General features: G+C 60.0%; 1 protein-coding gene across 1 annotated transcript; it reads right to left on the reverse strand.

Annotated features, from left to right (window-relative positions):
• Positions 1–12,283: 12,283 nt before the first annotated feature.
• LOC144735888 (four and a half LIM domains protein 2-like) lies at positions 12,284–17,364 on the reverse strand. Its single transcript, XM_078618457.1, is given in 8 exon segments — positions 12,284–12,584; positions 14,163–14,361; positions 14,646–14,815; positions 15,048–15,222; positions 16,761–16,831; positions 16,834–16,857; positions 16,860–16,996; positions 17,310–17,364. Coding segments are annotated over 7 exon segments (873 nt in total). The 5' UTR covers positions 16,942–16,996; positions 17,310–17,364; the 3' UTR covers positions 12,284–12,432.
• Positions 17,365–19,047: the final 1,683 nt, after the last annotated feature.

The raw sequence follows: 19,047 nt of genomic DNA on the forward strand, positions 1-19,047 counted from the left end.
AAATATTTTTGATAGCAATATAAATGGGGGGGGGGACATTTTTAGCATATTTTAATATTACAATTACGGCCTTGGTATACACTGTGCCTATGCTTGCTATATAAATAGATGTATTCAAGAAGATATCTTTGTGATTGTTTTTGTTTATCATACAAACACACAAAATGTTAAAACATTGTTCTAGGCCCTTTAGTTCCTGTAAGCCCTCGGCATAGTGCCGACTGTGTCCTGTTGGATAATACAGTCCCTGGATACGATGTACGGTGCGAAAGAGGCTTAAAACAGACATGTATCAAAGCGTATTTGTTTTGATCTACCACTACGCATATGTGATCAATGCAGACTCGATGGCTTGTAAAAAAAGGAAAGTTGACATTTCTTCAACTATATCTTTGTTTTGTGTCATATCGGCCCTGGCCGTCAACACGGCGGGCTGCCCAAAGGCCCCCACAAGCAGCAGCCGCGGCCGCTGGCAACAAAGTCCCATCAACACGGCGCAACAGAGCCACGCGACCTGGCCGTGTCACTCACTCACTCACACCCAGACACACGCGCAGACACACGCAGACACACACACAGACACACGCACACAGACACACAGACACACGCACACAGACACGCGCAGACACACACGCAGACACACGCAGACACACACAGCCACACGCAGATACACACACAGACACGTAGCCACCACACCCGTCGCTTGGCAACGACGCCCAAACACCCAGCCAGAGAGCGCGAGAGAGGAGAGAGCCCGGGCGACAACAGCCCTCGATCTAGCAGCGCCTCCATGATCGCGTCTCGGCCCGGCCAGCGATGTGTCCCATAGAGGAACCCCGCCGCCACCCGCGGAGACGTCTTGTCTCGTCCTGTCACTCCCCCTCGGCACTGCTCGTGCCTCTTCAGTGATAATTAGTTGTGAAGCTGCTGCTGCCCGAGTCACCCCACACCCCACGTGTCACCCCACGTGTCACCCCACACCCCGCGTGTCACCCCACGTGTCACCCCACACCCCGCGTGTCACCCCACGTGTCACCCCACACCCCGCGTGTCACCCCACGTGTCACCCCACACCCCGCGTGTCACCCCACGTGTCACCCCACACCCCGCGTGTCACCCCACGTGTCACCCCACACCCCGCGTGTCACCCCACGTGTCACCCCACACCCCGCGTGTCACCCCACGTGTCACCCCGCGTGTCACCCCGCGCGTCACCCCACGTGTCACCCCACGCGTCACCCGCGCGTCACCCCACGCGTCACCCGCGCGTCACCCCGCGTGCCCACCGCTGTGGGCACCTCCACGCTGTCGTGGGTGCCCGCGTTCGACCTGAAGATTTCGTGCCGGCAGGAGTCCACGTTCTACGGGTCTTTCGGTAAAGCCACGTAGACAGAAAAATAAGAAAAATATCGCGACGTTTCGATCGCAACACGAGCCACCGTCTGCAGGTCTTCATCTCCGTGGCTTTACCGAACGACGCGTGGAATATTGACGCGACTCTGCCTCTTTGTATGCAACACTGCGCCTATCCTCGCTGTATGAATGTGTCCATTCAAGAAGATGTCTTGGTTGAACACAAACAAAAATGTATCGTACAAACCACAAATAAGCATGGGACACATTTTCGTAGTCCATTTTAGTTTCCGTAGGCGAGAATGAATACGGCTCTGGTATCCGTCCCATCCCCACCCCCCCTAGCCCCACCCCCCCTAGCCCCACCCCCCTAGCCCCACCCCAGCCATCTTTGTATCCCATTCCAAGCGCCCCTCCCTCTGCCTCCCCACGCCGGCAGCTCTCCCTGAGGCGGCGGGCTCCATGTCACAGACGCCGTTACCAAAGTCTCCAAATGTCAGCACCAGAATAATCCTGCCGCCCTCCTCGGGCTCAGTGGCGACTCGGATAAGCTGCGGGGAGGGGGGTGGGCGGGGGGGGGGGCACCCTTCTCGCAATGAAATGTCAGCGCTTGTCCTCCCAGGGCGAGATTCGCGATGTCCTTTCCATGCCCGGGACAGTGCCTCCGTTAGACGGGAACGAGTCGTGTGGGGAGCGCTGTTCCAGTAAATCATCTTGGCACGCCCGCCAGATTCTCCGCTCTCCTGGCAACCGGCCGCCTCCCCCGGCCATTAACAAGAAGAGCTGGACCTGGACAATGTCACCTCCTCGCCGCCGACTCGGTCACGATCACAAAAGCCTTCTGGGATTGCGCTGGTGTTGCTGCTACTGCTGTCACCATCCTAGAATCTCACTCGCGGATCGGGAAGAACGCTGTAAAAACCACTGGACATCTGTGAATAAAGAGCTTTACAGATCACCGGATTCCTCCAGTGTAAACATATTCAGATTTTTTTTAATCCGAACAGCGTGGAACAACGCGGACACCCATAATAATAATTATTATTATGATACACCACCGCGGCGTTAACCAGGGCGGCCCACCAGATTCGAACTGCGAACTCTGCATTCACAAGCGGCGAACTACGCTTCCTGTGTGCCGCGTCGCCACTCCGAGCCACTTTCCCTTCAGGGGGTTCAACAACAACAACAACTCGCGAGCCAGGGCCGACCCACCACAGGGAGGGAGGCCATGGGGCTGCTACTCGGAAACCGCGAAGCGATTTCACAATCTATCACCACCGAAAGTCCGGGACTGGTTGGTGAACGCTTCCGGTTGGATAGTGAGCCCGCAGTGAACACATTTGGTTGGCACTCGCGCACGCAACTTGCAAACCGCGTGGTTACTTACACTCGCCCGGGCTTCTCCGTTGTGTAAATGGGTGAAGGCGCAGCCCTGCAACTGCTCGCCCACGCCCCTGCTGAGCGGGAGGGGCCACCACGAGAGCGCCACCTCGCCCCCCGCCCCCGAGAAGACGTACAATTTACACACAGAATCAGGATCTGTGTTGGTACTGGAGGAACCCGATGAGCTATGAAGCTCTTTTTCACAGATGTCTACTCGGGACAGGTAAGAACGTCACAACAAACAACACACAAACACGATAACAGTGCAAAGGGCAAGAAAGGTACACGAATCACCCATTAACACAAACAAATACAAACTGAACCATGCCCCCATCCTACCACGCAAAGCCCACTGAGGCATTAACTTATACTGGTAGGAACCTCCTGGTTACACCAGCCCACAGGGGATTATTGTGTCCGTCCGTCCGTAGTGCAGGGAGGGGCTGGGTGGGGAGGGAGGGGCTGGGTGGGGAGGGGAAGGTGGGGAGGGGCTGGGTGGGGAGGGGCTGGGTGGGGAGGGTGGGGAGGGTGGGGCTGGGTGGAGGGTGGGAGGGGTGGCGTTGGGTGGGGAGGGGCTGGTCACCCCGTGGTGCCCTTATAAAACTCAACGTTTAACCTACTCACGCCGGCTTGTGCCCGCCCTCACAGTCGGCCATATTTGCGGAATACACCACGCCGCCGTTGACCCTGGCCACTGACCGAGCAACCCAACATTCCTACCAGCTCCCTCCGCAGGACAATGTGTTTTGTCAGAAGCGGCCTGGCTACCACAAATGATAGCTCAACAAAGTGGCCCATCATTTGGACATTTATCGCAGCAAAATTATATAAATAATCTCAATGTATGTTTATTAATGTGGAGGGAAAACCCAGAGGACCTGGAGAAATGTCCAGGCGTCAGGGTCGGGATTGAACCCACAACCTCCTGCACACCAAGCGAGGTAGTTAACATCTCCTAGCCACCGTAATGATGAGAGAGAGACACGCAAACTCCAAATATACAGCAGCAGCAGGCGTCAGGGTCGGGATCGAACCCACGACCTCCTGCACACCAGGCGAGGTAGTTAACATCTCCTAGCCACCGCGACGCCCGTGCTGTGTAGACGGTATGTGCGGCAAACCGTTAACCGCTTTTTGCCCAGGAGTTTTGTGTCACCCCATTTGGTTTCCAGGTAATGCGAACAAACTCACGACTTGTTTCTTCTTCCCACAAGCAAAGCCACAACGCGTGCGCAGTGGCAATGTCCCCGGAGCAGCGCGGTCATATTCTGAATTCTCGGCAAGAACCTCCCGGTTTGGGAAGCCAGGAGACAGAGGAACACTCTCGCCCATGCCGTTCAATGGCCGATCCCAGCCGCCCACTCACCAGACCCACCCGCACACTCACTAGACCCCGCCCACTCACCCACGCCCACCAATCCACTCGGGCCGTGAGAGAGCGCGTGTGTGGCGTGTGTGGTGTGTGTGGCGTGTGTGTGGCGTGTGTGTGGTGTGTGTGTGTGTGTGGTGTGTGTGGTGTGTATGGTGGTGTGTGTGGTGTGTGTGGTGTGTGTGGTGTGTATGGTCGTGTGTGTGGTGTGTGTGGCGTGTGTGGTGTGTGTGTGGTGTATGTGTGGTGTGTGTGTGGTGTATGTGTGTGGTGTGTGTGGTGTGTGTGTGGTGTGTGTGGTGTGTGTAGTGTGTGTGGTGTGCGTGATGTGTATGGTGGTGTGTTTGGTGTGTGTGTGGTGTATGTGGTGTGTGTGTTTGGTGTGTGTGGTGTGTGTGGTGGTGTGTGGTGTGTGTGGTGTGTGTGTGTGGTGTGTGTGTGTGTGGTGTGTGGTGTTTGTGGTGTGTGTGTGGTGTGTTTGGTGTGTGTTACGTGTGTGGCGTGTGTGTGTGTGGTGTGTGTGGTGGTGTGTGTGGTGTGTGTGGTGTGTGTGGTGTGTATGGTGTGTGTGGCGTGTGTGTGGCGTGTGTGTGGTGTGTGTGGTGTGTGTGGCGTGTGTGTGGCGTGTGTGTGGTGTGTGTGTGTGGTGTGTGTGGTGTGTGTGGGGTGTGTGTGGTGTGTGTGTGTGTGGTGTGTGTGTGGTGTGTGTGTGTGGTGGTGTGTATGTGTGTGGGGCGTGGTGTGTGTGTGGTGTGTGTGGTGTGTGGTGTGTGTGTGGTGTGTGTAGTGTGTGTGGTGTGCGTGGTGTGTATGGTGGTGTGTTTGGTGTGTGTGGTGGTGTATGTGGTGTGTGTGTGTTTGGTGTGTGTGATGTGTGTGGTGGTGTGTGGTGTGTGTGGTGTGTGGGTGTGGTGTGTGTGTGTGTGGTGTGTGGTGTGTGTGGTGTTTGTGGTGTGTGTGGTGGTGTGTTTGGTGTGTGTTACGTGTGTGGCGTGTGTGTGTGTGGTGTGTGTGGTGTGTGTGGTGTGTGTGGTGGTGTGTGTGGTGGTGTGTGGTGTGTGTGTGGTGTGTGTGTGGTGTGTGTGGTGGTGTGTGGTGTGTGGTGTGTGTGTGGTGTGTGTGTGTGGTGTGTGTATGTGTGGTGTGTGTGTGGTATGTGTGGCGTGTGTGTGTGGTGTGTGGTGTGTGGTGTGTGTGGTTTGTGTGTGTGGTGTGTGTGTGGTGTGTGTGTGGTGGTGTGTGTGGTGTGGTGTGTATGGTGGTGTGTGTGGTGTGTGTGTGGTGTGTGTGGTGGTGTGTGTGTGGTGTGTGTGGTGGTGTGTGTGGTGTGTGTGTGGTGTGTGGTGTGTGTGTGTGGTGTGTGTGGTGGTGTGTGTGTGGTGTGTGGTGTGTATGGTGGTGTATGTGGTGTGTGTGGTGGTGTGTGTGGGGTGTGTGTGGTGTGTGTGGTGGTGTGTGTGTGGTGTGTGTGGTGGTGTGTGTGGTGTGTCTGGTTTGTGTGTGGTGTGTGTGTGTGGTGGTGTGTGGTGTGTGTGTGGTGTGTGTGTGGTGTGTGTGTGGTGTGTGTGTGGTGTGTGTGGTGGTGTGTGGTGTGTGTGGTGTGTGTGTGGTGTGTGTGTGGTGTGTGTGGGGTGTGTGGTGTGTGTGCCGTGGGTATCGCAGCGGCCAGCGCGCCCCATCACCGCAGGAGATGGGGCTTGGCGCTCGGAGTTTGTCTTTGAAGAAGTTCCCATCGATATTCATCTCTCACGAAAACACATCTCGTGTTACACTACACAACCCCACTTTCGCGCAGCATTCTGGGAGAATCAATCCGTTGAGCAGCACGAGAAATGGACCTCCCCTTACGGCTTCGACAATCGGGGGTCTCATCAACATTCTCCACAACGGCTTCGCGAGTGAGCGCTCTGTGTTACATATTTACCAAGTTTCCCGTCCAACTCGGACCCACGGGTCTAACGGAGGGGCAGGCGTACTTGCCTAAACACATCCGGCAGTTGACCATCATTGGTGCAAGCGAGGCGGACTGCTGATGAGACACCCAATGTCGAAACCGCTTGAAGGGTAAACCTGGATTCAACCAATGCTGCTGCTCACGATAACGAGACGCACTCCCATCGGCCACACACACAGCAAGAAGCAGTGTGTGTGTGTGTTTGTCTGACCGTGGAGAGAGACAAACACGGCAAGGAGGCGTTGTTGATGGTGTTTATAGCTACACGCGTTTGTTTTGGCATCGCCTTTCCACCGGTGCCAAATTGTTCCAGCAAACAACGGCGGAGCAACCGAGAAGGGTGATGCTGGTGGGGGGGGGGGAGTTGTGGGTCGGTGGCCCTGAGCCTAATTTTAGACTTGGGGGCTGTGGCTGAACGTCAGCCACTCTGAGTGAGATGATGCCCCCACTGCCCGCCCCACCCCACGGGAGCCGCTGCGGCTGATGGAGCGAGTGCGGCTGATGGAGGAGGAGGTGTGGGGAGGGTGGCGCGCAGGGGGGGGTGGACACTGCATCACCACTGCCCTGTTGTATATTTAGCAGCGGTCAGTGGCAGGTGGCCCAAGTTGACTCTGCCGGCTCCTTCCGCGCCTCCAATCACCGGGAGTCTGGCCACCTGGTGCCCCGCTGCCCGTCAGCGCTCGGGGTCCGTATTTTTAAACCCGGTAGACCTTCTAGAGGTGGACCTTCTAGAGGTAGACCTTCTAGAGGTGGACCTTCTCGAGGTAGACCTTCTAGAGGCGATGCTTGTGATTGACGAGCGAATTGAGTATTTTTCGTTTTTCGTCAGATCGCCGCGTGAGTCAAACGTGTTGTCGTACAGCCTCCGCCACCCGACACAGCCAATCGATTAAACAAAAAAACTGTAACGTGCACAAACGTGCATGGGCCGGTCTATGACGACCTTCTGTGAGCATTCCTCCACAATCGAGAAAGGGTGGACACATTGACTTCTCTCCGATTAAAGGCGTCCTAAAGCAGCTGACATACCATCACCAGCCACGGTCAATCCACTGCTGGATGAGCCCCCCCCCCCAATCCAAGCCATTGCCATCTCTGCACTGGTCACTCGATGGAACGATCCGTCTCGAGCGCTCTGCTCCACACGGGAGGAGCTCATCTCATCGTCGCTCCGTCTCCTCGGTGGCCGTCCCTCCCTCTCTGGCCCCCTCCATGCCTCTGGCACGCGATGTCCAAGTGGAGGAGCCAGAGTCGCGATGGATCCCAGCGGTGCATCTTGACGCCGCTTCAAACCCGCCGGTTGGAACTCCCTCATCACAGGGTCCACCTCCCTCTCTGCCTCCTCCCCCTGGAGTTCGAGACACGCCGCCCGCTCTTATCAGCTGCACTCTCGTCGCAGTGCCGTGACCGTCTCCGCACAGCGCCTCCGATGGTCTCAAAGTTCATTCCCCGTGACCTCGTTGGGGAATCTCACCACCAACACCGTCACCACCACCACCGTCACCACCACCACCACCACCGTCACCACAACTACCACCAACGTCACCACAACCACCACCACCGCCACCACAACCACCACAACCACCAACACCGTCACCACAACCACCACCACCGCCACCACAACCACCACCACCGTCACCACAACCACCAACACCACCGCCACCACAACCACCAACACCGCCACCACAACCACCACCACCGCCACCACAACCACCACAACCACCAACACCGTCACCACAACCACCACCACCGTCACCACCACCACCACCGTCACCACAACTACCACCAACGTCACCACAACCACCACCACCGCCACCACAACCACCACAACCACCAACACCGTCACCACAACCACCACCACCGCCACCACAACCACCACCACCGTCACCACAACCACCAACACCACCGCCACCACAACCACCAACACCGCCACCACAACCACCACCACCGTCACCACAACCACCACCACCGCCACCACAACCACCACAACCACCCACACCGCCACCACAACCACCACCAACACCGTCACCACAACCACCAACACAGCCACCACAACCACCAACACCACCACCACAACCACCAACACCATCACTACAACCACCAACACCGCCACCACAACCACCACAACCACCAACACCGCCACCACAACCACCACCAACGTCACCACCACCACCGTCACCACAACCACCACCACCGTCACCACAACCACCACCACCGTCACCACAACCACCAACACCGCCACCACAACCACCACCACCGTCACCACAACCACCAACACCGCCACCACAACCACCACCACCGTCACCACAACCACCAACACCGCCACAACAACCACCACCACCGTCACTACAACCACAAACACCGCCAACACCACCACCACCGCCACCACCACCAAAGACAAAGATCCCCCCAATAAACTAACAGGCTGTTGGGGCAAGTGCTGTTAGTCTGAACAGACTGTTGGGGCAAGTGCTGTTAGCGAGCACCTCTGAAGGCCGGCACGACACAGGAGGGGGTGGGTGGCCAGCACCACGCCCGACCGCCTTTGTCTCCCCATTGGCGATGTTTACACACCGTACAAGCTATTAATTTGAGGCTGAGTCGACCTAGGGGAGGCCCAGGACCAGTTCAGCTATTTGTCACTGGTGTTGGCCGTGAGTGGGAATCAAACTCGGCTCGCTACGCCACCACCACGACCACCACCGCTGCCACAGCAGCATTGGCGCAGGCCGCACGCACACACCGAGTTAACGGCGAACCACAAGTGCGCAAGATTGCGTGTCGAGTATGGGAGCTCTGGGCTTCTGCAGACCACCAACCACACAGCGCAGAATGACGCCACCGCCGCTCAAGTTGCAAACAAACTTTTATTCTCCAAGAGCAGAGTTCGCACACAGAAAGCGGTGTGCGTCACCATAGGCGCACCCGCACATGCGCACGCAGCGTTGCTTTGACATTATGAACGCAACAAGAGAGAGAGATATATATTTTTTGGCAATAAAATGTAAATAATAAAAAAGTCAACGGAGAAAGTGCCGCCGTGCGTGCGTGCGTGGGAGCGTGCGTGGGAGCGGGCCGACGACTCGGGGGCCAAGAGAGCCTCTTGCCGAGCCTCACCGATTGCCAAATCTCACCAAATGTCACCGATTCTCACCGGACTCGCCGAGCTTTGCCGAATTTAGCCCGTCGCAAATTCCAAATGTCACCATAAAAAATCTCACCGAATTTCAATGAACCTTCACCAAATCTCAACGTCCTCTGCATGTCGGCGGCGAACGCCAACCGAATGTCACGGCCGGCGCTGGCACGCATCACGCACGCACCACGCGGCACAGGCACCACACGTAGCCCCCCCCCCACTGCCCCCCACCACCAGCCTCATGCCTCAGCCTGGCGATGGGGGAGGCAGGGGGGGGCGGGGGTGTTAATGAGCTGGCAGGTTAATGAGATGACAAGCAGCTAATGAGCGTCACCACCACCACCCGGAGCCCAGCCAATCAAGCGTCACCACAAACGGGGGTCACACCGCAGCCAAGCGGGGGGAGTCATCGGCACCGGCAGTGATGGGGTCACGGGGGGGGGGGGGGTTCACCAGGATCCAGCCTGGGTAGCAGTGATGGGTGACCGAGGGTCACGGTGGGGTCACGCCCATGACACGAGGTGGACTTCCTCCCGTGGTGGACGCTGCTCCGGGTAAGTCGGCACGAGCGACCGACGGGACACGAACAGACCACAACGCGATCTCCCGTCTCGGCGGGTCGACCGGTACCACGTGACTACCGTGGGCCACGCCCACCAGCGTGGGCGCTTGGGAGAGAGCGTGATGGTCGTCAAGAATACTCCGTGGGGGGGGGGGGCACTTCTTGGTCAAGGGCGGGAGGCCAGAGCAGTGCGGGAGGCACGTCCACCTCGAAGACGGAGCGACGCGTGGCAAGGGTCGTGGTGGGGGCCCTCATCCAGCAGCGGGTGGACCATGGCTGATTGACGACGTGGACGATGGGCGTGAGCTCGGGAGACACCGGACCGAGGGTCACCGTGGGCAGCGCCGCGTGACACCCCCCCCCCTCTCTTAAAGCATCACCGCTGCCACCACGTCAGCGGCAGGGTTTTGGCGATCGGCCAAAACCCTGCCGCTGACGAGCCGCGGCCAGGGGGAGGAAGCGCGCGCTGCGGCGGCTGTCTTACCGCGGTCAAACATTCAGGAGGATTTTATTTTTGGTTACAAATCATCTTTGGCAACAGCAAAAATATCGCGAGAAAGCATGGGGGGGGGGGGGGGAGCGGGTGGGGGGGGGATCAGCAATAACCGCCGGCGCTTCGCGGGGCGCGCGACCTCGCGGCGAGACCGTCGCTCGCTCGCCAAGGAACGCGCGGCTCCCGTCTCCACCAGTCCCCGCCGCCACGCGGTCAGATGCCGCAGCCCGCACTGCGCGCACGCTCGCTCGCTCGCAGTCGCGTGCACCGAGGATGACTCACAGGGAGGTCACGTGACGACACAGGGAGGTCACGTGACGACACAGGGAGGTTACGTGACGACACAGGGAGGTCACGTGACGACACAGGGAGAGCAGGCTGCGCGCGAGCGAGGGGCGAGCGTTGCGGGCGGCGGTTGAAGCGATGCGTGTTCTGTTTGGACGTAGATCATCGTTGTCATGATCACGATGGTAGCAGCAGTCGGAGCTTTTGCAAGAGCGGGAGGCGCGCGCACGCGAGCTCGGCGGGGGGGCGCGGGCGCCAGCCTCTCTGGGGTTCAACACCGGACGGTCCGGGGATCGGCATCGTCCGTGTGCGGGCGGCGGAGGGGGATTCGTTACCGAGATCCGGTACCGGCGCTGCCGTGGGGACTTCACTGCGGTGTACGGTCGTGGTGGTGGTGGTCGTGGTGGTCGTGGTGGTGGTGGTCGTGGTCGTGGTGGTGGTGGTCGTGGTGGTGGTGGTCGTGGTGGTTGTGGTGGTCGTGGTGGTGGTGGTCGTGGTGATGGTCGTGGTGGTGGTCGTGGTGGTTGGCTGAGTGGCGATCGAGCCAACCGCCCGGTCTGCGGTGGAGAAGGAGGCGACGCTGTGACTCGCGAGGGCGAGCGCACGCGAGTGGGTGAGCGTGCGCACTCACACGTACACTCACGCGTGCGTGTGCACACTCACACGTACACTCACGCGTGTGGGTGAGCGTGCACATTCACGTGTGCACGCAGCTCAAGTTGCATCCTCAGAGTCAAATCTCTCGACCACGCGTCCCCCACGCTGTTCCAGCAGCGGCAAGGCGAGCGTGAGTGTGCACCTAGCCTGGCACAAGCTATGTTGCGACGTCACCACGGCTTGGTGGCGAATGGCGGCTGTTGTTGTACAAGCGAGCGAGTGCGTGTCGTAGCCGCACCCATAGCGAGCAGCAAAGAGGATGTGGTGAGCCGCGTGTTGTACAACAAACTGTACAGTAGAAGCCCTCTTCACGACCACCCCTGTTCATGACTAATCGCTTCACGACCGGGCCTCCACTGAGCCCACTGCGTTCGCTTACCGACCATTCCCCTGTTTAACGACGGGCTGTTGTAGGTACGGTCAATATGAATGAATGCGTCGATTAACCCTGTTTCTTTTAAAAGTATGTGTTGACATTGTTGTTAGTATCGTATTCATAACCATTGTTTAAATATGGTGAAGTACGTTGTTTGGGTGACAAATTGTAACTTTCGGTTCTATCGGATCGATTAAACCTTTAACGGAAATTTCCTATACTCGCAAATCACTTAACGAACGGTTTCGTGGAACCAATTACCGAGGGGTTCTACTGTACTTAAACTAAGCCCTGGGTACACAGCCTCAGGTGCGTAGGTGCATGTGTGCGCGTGTGTGTACGCGTGTGTGTGCGCGTGCGCGTGCGCGCGCGTGCGTGTCCTTGTGCGTTGTGAGGAGCGGTAGTTTAGTGCGTTGCGCTACGAACTCGGTATCCCGAGTTCGATTCCCGCTCAGTGGCTAAAATCGGTGGTGAGAATTTCAACCGAACATTGGCCTCCCCTTAGGTTGACTTGGCCTGAAATGAGTCACTTGCTGTGGCGTGCGTGTAAAGCGTCTGGCAAAGGGCCTGGTGCTAGCCACGCCGTCCCTCATGCGGCGTGACGGCCTTCGTCGGCGCTCGCGAACGGCACTTCCCCAAAATTTTGTAACAAAAATTAAGTTCTCCCACCTCGATTGTCCAATGAGATTGTCCAATTACAACTGTTTGACGTGTTTGTGTGTGCGCGCATGTACACCCACGTGTGCGTGTGTGCGCACGCATGTTCGTGCATGTGCACACGTGCGTGTTCCCACGTACGCGCGCACACCCGTGTGAGCGTGTGTGCGTTTAACCGTGCGTGCGTGCGTGAGCACTGCTCTAGCTGTCGTGGGCACAGGCGGCACACACGATGTCGTCGCCCTGGACGATGAAGCCCTTGCCGGCGAGGGAAGTGTTGCAGCCCTTGCAGGTAAAGCACTCGTGGTGCCAGTGCCGCTCCTCGAACGAGATGAACTTGGCTCCCCCGGCGCCTAATCGCGCACGCACAGAGACAGAGGTCCCCGCGTGGTCTTAACAGAATGTTGTTGTTCAGGAGGGGAGCTGCGCTCCTGTTGCTTGGCAGATTCCTGCCGCTGAATGCAGGATGGTCTACCCTACGTAGCGACCCGAGCCCACATCAGTCCACGGGACCTCCAGTATTCTACAGATGTCCAGGCAGTACCGGTCTAGCTCCTGATGGATGAATGGCAGCCTCTCCTCCCCCCGCAGTGAGCGTCCGGACGTTCCACGTGTCCTACCGCAGTGGTTTCCTGCTCTCGTTGGAGGAACCCCAAGGGGGAGGTTTGGCTATGGCCGGGAATCACCGTAAATGCCGGTCACCCTGGGACTTGATCTGATTTGTTTCCCCTCCGTGGTTTGTCGGTAGTTTAGTTAAGGATGGACAGGTCACCAGTCCCTCGGACCGATCCAGAGCCCCCGTTGACCGCATCAGCGGCAAAGCCGATTATTGTCACCTACCCCCCCCAGCCCCAGTGGCACTGCTCACGGTCACCACGACGTGACCGACCGCCATCGACCGGGGAGCTGGGGGTTGTTTTGCCAATTCTCAAATATACCGTTTAAAAAACATCTACCCGATTTGAAATCGCAATATCTCTGCAACCACGAACCGCCCTTGAATGAAACTCTTACCACTTGAAAGGGCGGGGCATAGAGAGGGCGGGGCATAGAGAGGGCGGGGCATAGAGAGGGCGGGGCATAGAGAGGGCGGGGCATAGAGAGGGCGGGGCATCGAGTTTCAAATGATTACCGCAAGATGCCTCTCCCAGCGCACAAACAGCCCCTAGCCTCAGTCATTCGCAAGACACGCTGCCTCAGCGCTGGATAGGTCGCACGGGACCCCAAGACTTGGCGCTACACTCTCGGCCCCCAAGATCCCCCCCAGACATCATCACACCCTGCGACTTTCTCTTGTGGGGATACGTCAAAGACCCGTGGTGTTTTTGTGCCACCAGTAGCGACTAATCTGGATGACCTCAAACAGAATCACGGCAGCGGTGACTTCAGTGGACGAAGACACTTTGAGAGGCGTTTGAGATGAATTAAACTATCGTCTCGATGTTGTCCGTACAGCAGGTGGAGGGCACATAGAACATTGATAAAATGTTTAGAAAAACTCGATAACTCATTAAACCGTTTGTTACTTTTCGTGTAATTGTAACATGTAGCCATCGGGAAATACTGCTTTCAAATTGGATCCATCTTTTTGAAACACCCTGTATACTTATATGCAAAGACAAAGATCCCCCGTATAGCCCTTAACAGACTGTTTGGGCAAGTGCTGTTCGCGAATGCTTATGAAGGTCGGAAAGGCACACGTACACATGGGAGGGGGAGCTGTCATCACCACTTCCCCCCCTCACCCACACCCCTGGGATTCCCGTGGGCTCAGCTTTCGTTTAAACCGGGGACACGGTGCCACTCGCGGGCCGCGCGTCCCCGCGTCCTCATCCCCACCCCTGCACGTCTCCCCGTGCGACCGCGTATCGAGTCCCCGCGTCCCCACGTCCCCCCGCTTCACCCCCGCCCCCCCCCCCCCGTGCCGTCACCGGTGATGGGCGAGCCGCAGGCGGCGCACTTGTGGGCGTAGAGGCCGGCGTGGCAGTCCAGGCAGAGCGGCTCGGCGCCGTCGCCGTCCCCGCGGCTCGTGAAGCGCTGCCCCGCCAGCTGCGCGCCGCACGCCCCGCACACGAAGCACTCGCGGTGCCACGGCCGCCCCTCGTAGCGCACCCCCCCCTCCTTCATCACCTGGGGGGGGGGATGGCGGGGTGGCGGTCGAGGCACGTCGGAGAGTCACCGGAGGGGAGGGGGTTTTTCAACGAGCCGGCGCGCCGCCGCTACGTCTCGCCGCCGGCGGTGGGCGACCCCGGGGGACGAGGCGGTGGGCCCCCCTCCACCGCCCGGCGGGCAGCGCGCTCGGCATCGCGAGACGCCGAGACCGCCGGCGGGGGCCCCGCGGGACGCGGGTTGCCCACCGCACGCCCCCCTCGTGCCTGCCCCCCCCCGCGCCCTTCCCCCCCCACGCCCCCCACCTCGTTGCAGTGCGTGCAGCGGAGGGCCACGTGGCTCTCGTAGCACGCGGTGCAGAAGTTGCCGTCCTCCCTGGGCACGAAGCTCCCGGAGCCGATGGGCTTGTCGCAGCGCGAGCACACGAAGCAGCCCTCGTGCCAGCTGGCGTTGTTGTACTCCATGCGGCGAGAGCCTGCGCGTGGTGGGGGGGGGGGGGAGGGTGGGGGGGGTGGGGGTGGTGGGGGTGAGGGTGGTGGGGGGGGGTGAGGGTGGGGGGGGGTGAGGGTGGAGAGCAGTCAGCGCCCGTTCACCAGCAGCGGCACCAGCACCGCCTGCGCATTGTTGCGTTGCGGTTGCGAGTAGTTGCGTCACAGTTGCGAGCGATTGCGTCGTAGTTGCGCCGCGGTTGCGCCGCCGCATGGCACCTGGCGCGATGGGCTTGCTGCAGCCGCTGCAGCGCTCGGCCACCTCGCTGCAGTAGCAGTCCCCGCACAGCAGCTGCTCGCCCTGGCACAGGAACGGCTGCGCGCACAGCGACGCGGCGCAGCGCGCACAGCGGAAGCACTCCTCGTGCCAGTGCCGCTCCTGGTACGACAGCTCCTGCGGGGGGAGGGGGGGCACGGACGAGGACGAGGGGATTATGGGGGTAATGGTGGAGGAAGCGATGGATCAGGGGGAGGAGAGTGGCGTTTGAGGGAGGAGAGGAGACAGGAGGACAGAGAGAGGGGGGGAAAGGTGGGGAGGGGGGGGCAACATAGAACGGGGAGGGGTGGAGGAGGAGGAGGAGGAGGAGGGAAGGGCGGGGAGCAGAGGGGGGAGAGGGGAGGAGGGAGGGGTGGTGAGGCGTGCGGAGACGCGAGAGAAATGGGGGGAATGGAGGCGCAGAGAGACACGGGGGGGGGGGGGCACACGGGAAGGTGGGGGGGGAGACGGGGGGGTGGGGGGGAGACGGGGGTGGCCGTCAGCACGCGGCTCGCTCGGGGTGCCGAGTGAGTAATCTGCGGCAGGCGGGAACTTGCAGACAGGCACACCCACGTCTCGCGCGGCCAGGCGAGCACAGCCGGGCACAGGTGGGACCAGGTGGGACCAGGTGAGACCAGGTGAGACCAGGTGGGACCAGGTGGGACCAGGTGGGACCAGGTGGGATCAGGTGGGACCAGGTGGGATCAGGTGGGACCAGGTGGGACCAGGCGGGACCAGGTGGGACCAGGCGGGACCAGGCAGGATCAGGCGAGACCAGGCGGGATCAGGTGGGACCAGGTGGGACCAGGTGGGACCAGGTGGGATCAGGTGGGACCAGGTGGGACCAGGTGGGACCAGGTGGGACCAGGTGAGACCAGGTGGGACCAGGTGGGACCAGGCGGGACCAGGTGGGACCAGGTGGGATCAGGTGGGACCAGGTGTGCCTGAGCAGGGCACAGGGACGTGCAGGAGTGTGATGGTGAGCGCCGTTGAGGCCAGGTGAGGCCAGGTGAGGGTAGCGGACTTGAGGTGAGACCCGGGGAGTGAGGTGAGCTGTGGCGAGGCAGAGGAGCTATCGTCAGTGCAGACTCACGACGAGGGGGGGGTGGGGTACGGGGAGGAGAAGGAACCAAGTGAGTGTCCATAGAGCGAGTGGCAGTGAGTTCCAGGCGAGTTCCAGGCAAGTGTCGATGAGTTCCCGGTGAGTTCCCGGTGAGTGTCGGTGAGTTGTCGGTGAGTTGTCGGTGAGTGTTGGTAAGTTCCCGGTGAGTTCCCGGTGAGTGTTGGTGAGTTCCCGGTGAGTTCCCGGTGAGTGTCGGTGAGTTCCCGGTGAGTTCCCGGTGAGTGTCGGTGAGTGTCGGTGAGTTCCCGGTGTCGTTCCCGGCGAGTTCCCGGCGAGTTCCCGGTGAGTGTCGGTGAGTTCCCGGTGAGTTCCCGGTGAGTTCCTGGCGAGTTCCCGGCGAGTGTTGATGGTTCCCGGCGAGTTCCCAGTAAGTGTCGATGAGTTCCTGGTGGAGTTTCCCCGTGAGTGTCGGCGAGTTCCCGGTGAGTTCCCGGTGAGTTTCCGGTGAGTGTCGATGAGTTCCCGGTCAGTTCCCGGTGAGTGTCGATGAGTTCCCCGGCGAGTGTCGCGGCGAGTTCCCGGTGAGTGTCGCGGCGAGTGTCGCGGCGCTCACCTTGGAGCCGCAGCCGATGGGTTTGCTGCAGCGCTCGCAGGAGCTGGCGAGGTGCGAGTCGTAGCAGGGCAGCAGTGCGGCGCGCCCTGCGGGCCAGCGCGTAGCGGCCCCCCAGCAGCGAGCGGCCGCAGCGGCCGCAGTCCAGGGCCTCCGACATCTCGCTCACCCGCGCCTCACTCATCGCCTCGCTCGCCAACTCGCCGGCTCGCTAGCCGATCTGTTCACCGCTCGGCGACCTGCGCACCCAGGGGCATCGGAGAGGAGTCAGGGCACGGAGGGGGCACGAGAGGGGCAACACTCACCACAACACTCACCACAACACTCACCATAGCTCCCTATACACCCCCACCCGAGCTCACCACTCGCTTTAACGCTCACCATAACTCACCACTCGCCCTCACACTCACCGCGCACAACTCGCTACGAGATCAGGATGACAGGGCGAGAGGGGAGCCCGCGGCTAAACGTGATGATACAGCGCAGAGATGGTGAGCGGTAGGTGGGTGGGTGGCTGTCGAGGATTGCGAGGCGAAGGGGTGAATGACTCACTTCCTCTCCACTCGCTCGAGTTCTGTCCCCACGCTCTCCAACCCTCTACCCCGCAAGCACTGCCCCGCCCGCCTCCCCGCACTCCCCACCCTCTCGCCACTCTCCTCCGCTGACTCTCCCCACACTCCCAAACTCCCACAAGCCCTCTCTCCCTGCTCTCTCAACCGTCCCGAAGTCCCCCCTCCTACTCCTCCTACTCCCCCTAGTCCCCCCTCTCTCCGTTTCTCGACTCCGCACTCTCGCATCCTGCGCGCTCTCTCTCCCGCCCCCGCCCTCCGCCCGCACTCTCCACTCCCCACGACCGCCCTCCCCGCACTCTCCACTCCCCTCCACACCACTCGCTCCGAGCACTGCGACGATCTCCGCGCGCTCACGCCGAGCGCGCAGTCCCAACTCACCACCACTAACCACCACTCACCGCCACTCACCGCCACTCGCCCTCTCCCCACTCACATCCTGTCCGCTCCCCCCCTCGCTCGCTCCCCCCACTCACATCCTGCGCACCCTCCCTCTCCTCCTCCCTCTCCTCCTTCCCTCTCCTCCTCCCTCTCCTCCTCCTCTCTCCTCCTCTCCTCCTCCCTCTCCTCCTCCCTCTCCTCCTCCCTCTCCTCCTCCCTCTCCTCCTCCCTCTCCTCCTCCCTCTCCTCCTCCCTCTCCTCCCTCCCTCTCCACCCCTCCTCTCCTCCTCCTCCCCCTCTCCTCCTCCCCCTCTCCTCCTCCCCCTCTCTCCTCCTCCTCCTCTCCTCCTCCCCTCTCCTCCTCCCCCTCTCCTCCTCCCCCTCTCCTCCTCCCCCTCTCCTCCTCCCCCTCTCCTCCTCCCCTCTCCTCCTCCCTCCCCCTCTCACACCCCCTCCTCTCCTCCTCCCCCTCTCCTCCTCGCGTTCCGCAGAGGAGGAGGAGGCTGGCCATCACTCACCGCGACTACTGTCATGCTTACCGGAAAGTAAGACGCACCCTCCACTCCCCCCCCAGATTGTGCCCAGTGTCAATAAAGTTCTCCCACGCACACAGAGGCAAAAGGTGTCCCGTGTAGCTTACGCAGGCTGTAAGGGCAAGTGCCGTCACGGCAAATGAGTGGGTGGCCAACTCACCCACGCCCGGCCACCTTTGTCTCTCCATTGGCGATGTTTACACATCGCAGCGAGTATCATTGGAGGCCGAGTCGGCGTGTGCGCACACACACACACAAGTACACACACACAGGTACCCACACACACACAGGTACACACACGCACAGGTACACACACTCCCCCCACAGGCACACACACAGGTACACGCACACACACGGACACACACACACGGACACACACACAGGTACACACACACACACACAGATACACACACTCCCCCACAGGCACACACACAGGTCCACACACACACAGGTACACACACTCCCCATGCCACACTCCGATAATAACCGCATGGCCCAGCGTGACCCGAGGCGATAGCGGAAATTACACAATCACACCTACACACACATCTACATACACACACCTACACACACCTACACACACATACCTACACACACACACAGACACACAAACCACACGCAGACACAACATCACTCACAACACAGACACACAAACCACACGCAGACATCACATCAACAACAACAACAACAACCGCCATTCGCCACTAAGTGGCGGTGACGTCACCACGACGCTTGTGCCAGGCCATGTGCACCTTGAGGCCACGTGAAGTGTCGAACGCCCGCTGGCAGGAGGTCACGGGGCAGACC

This window comes from Lampetra planeri, chromosome 57 (assembly GCF_965212315.1).
Source record: "Lampetra planeri chromosome 57, kcLamPlan1.2.h2, whole genome shotgun sequence".
Taxonomy (NCBI): Eukaryota; Metazoa; Chordata; class Hyperoartia; order Petromyzontiformes; family Petromyzontidae; genus Lampetra; species Lampetra planeri.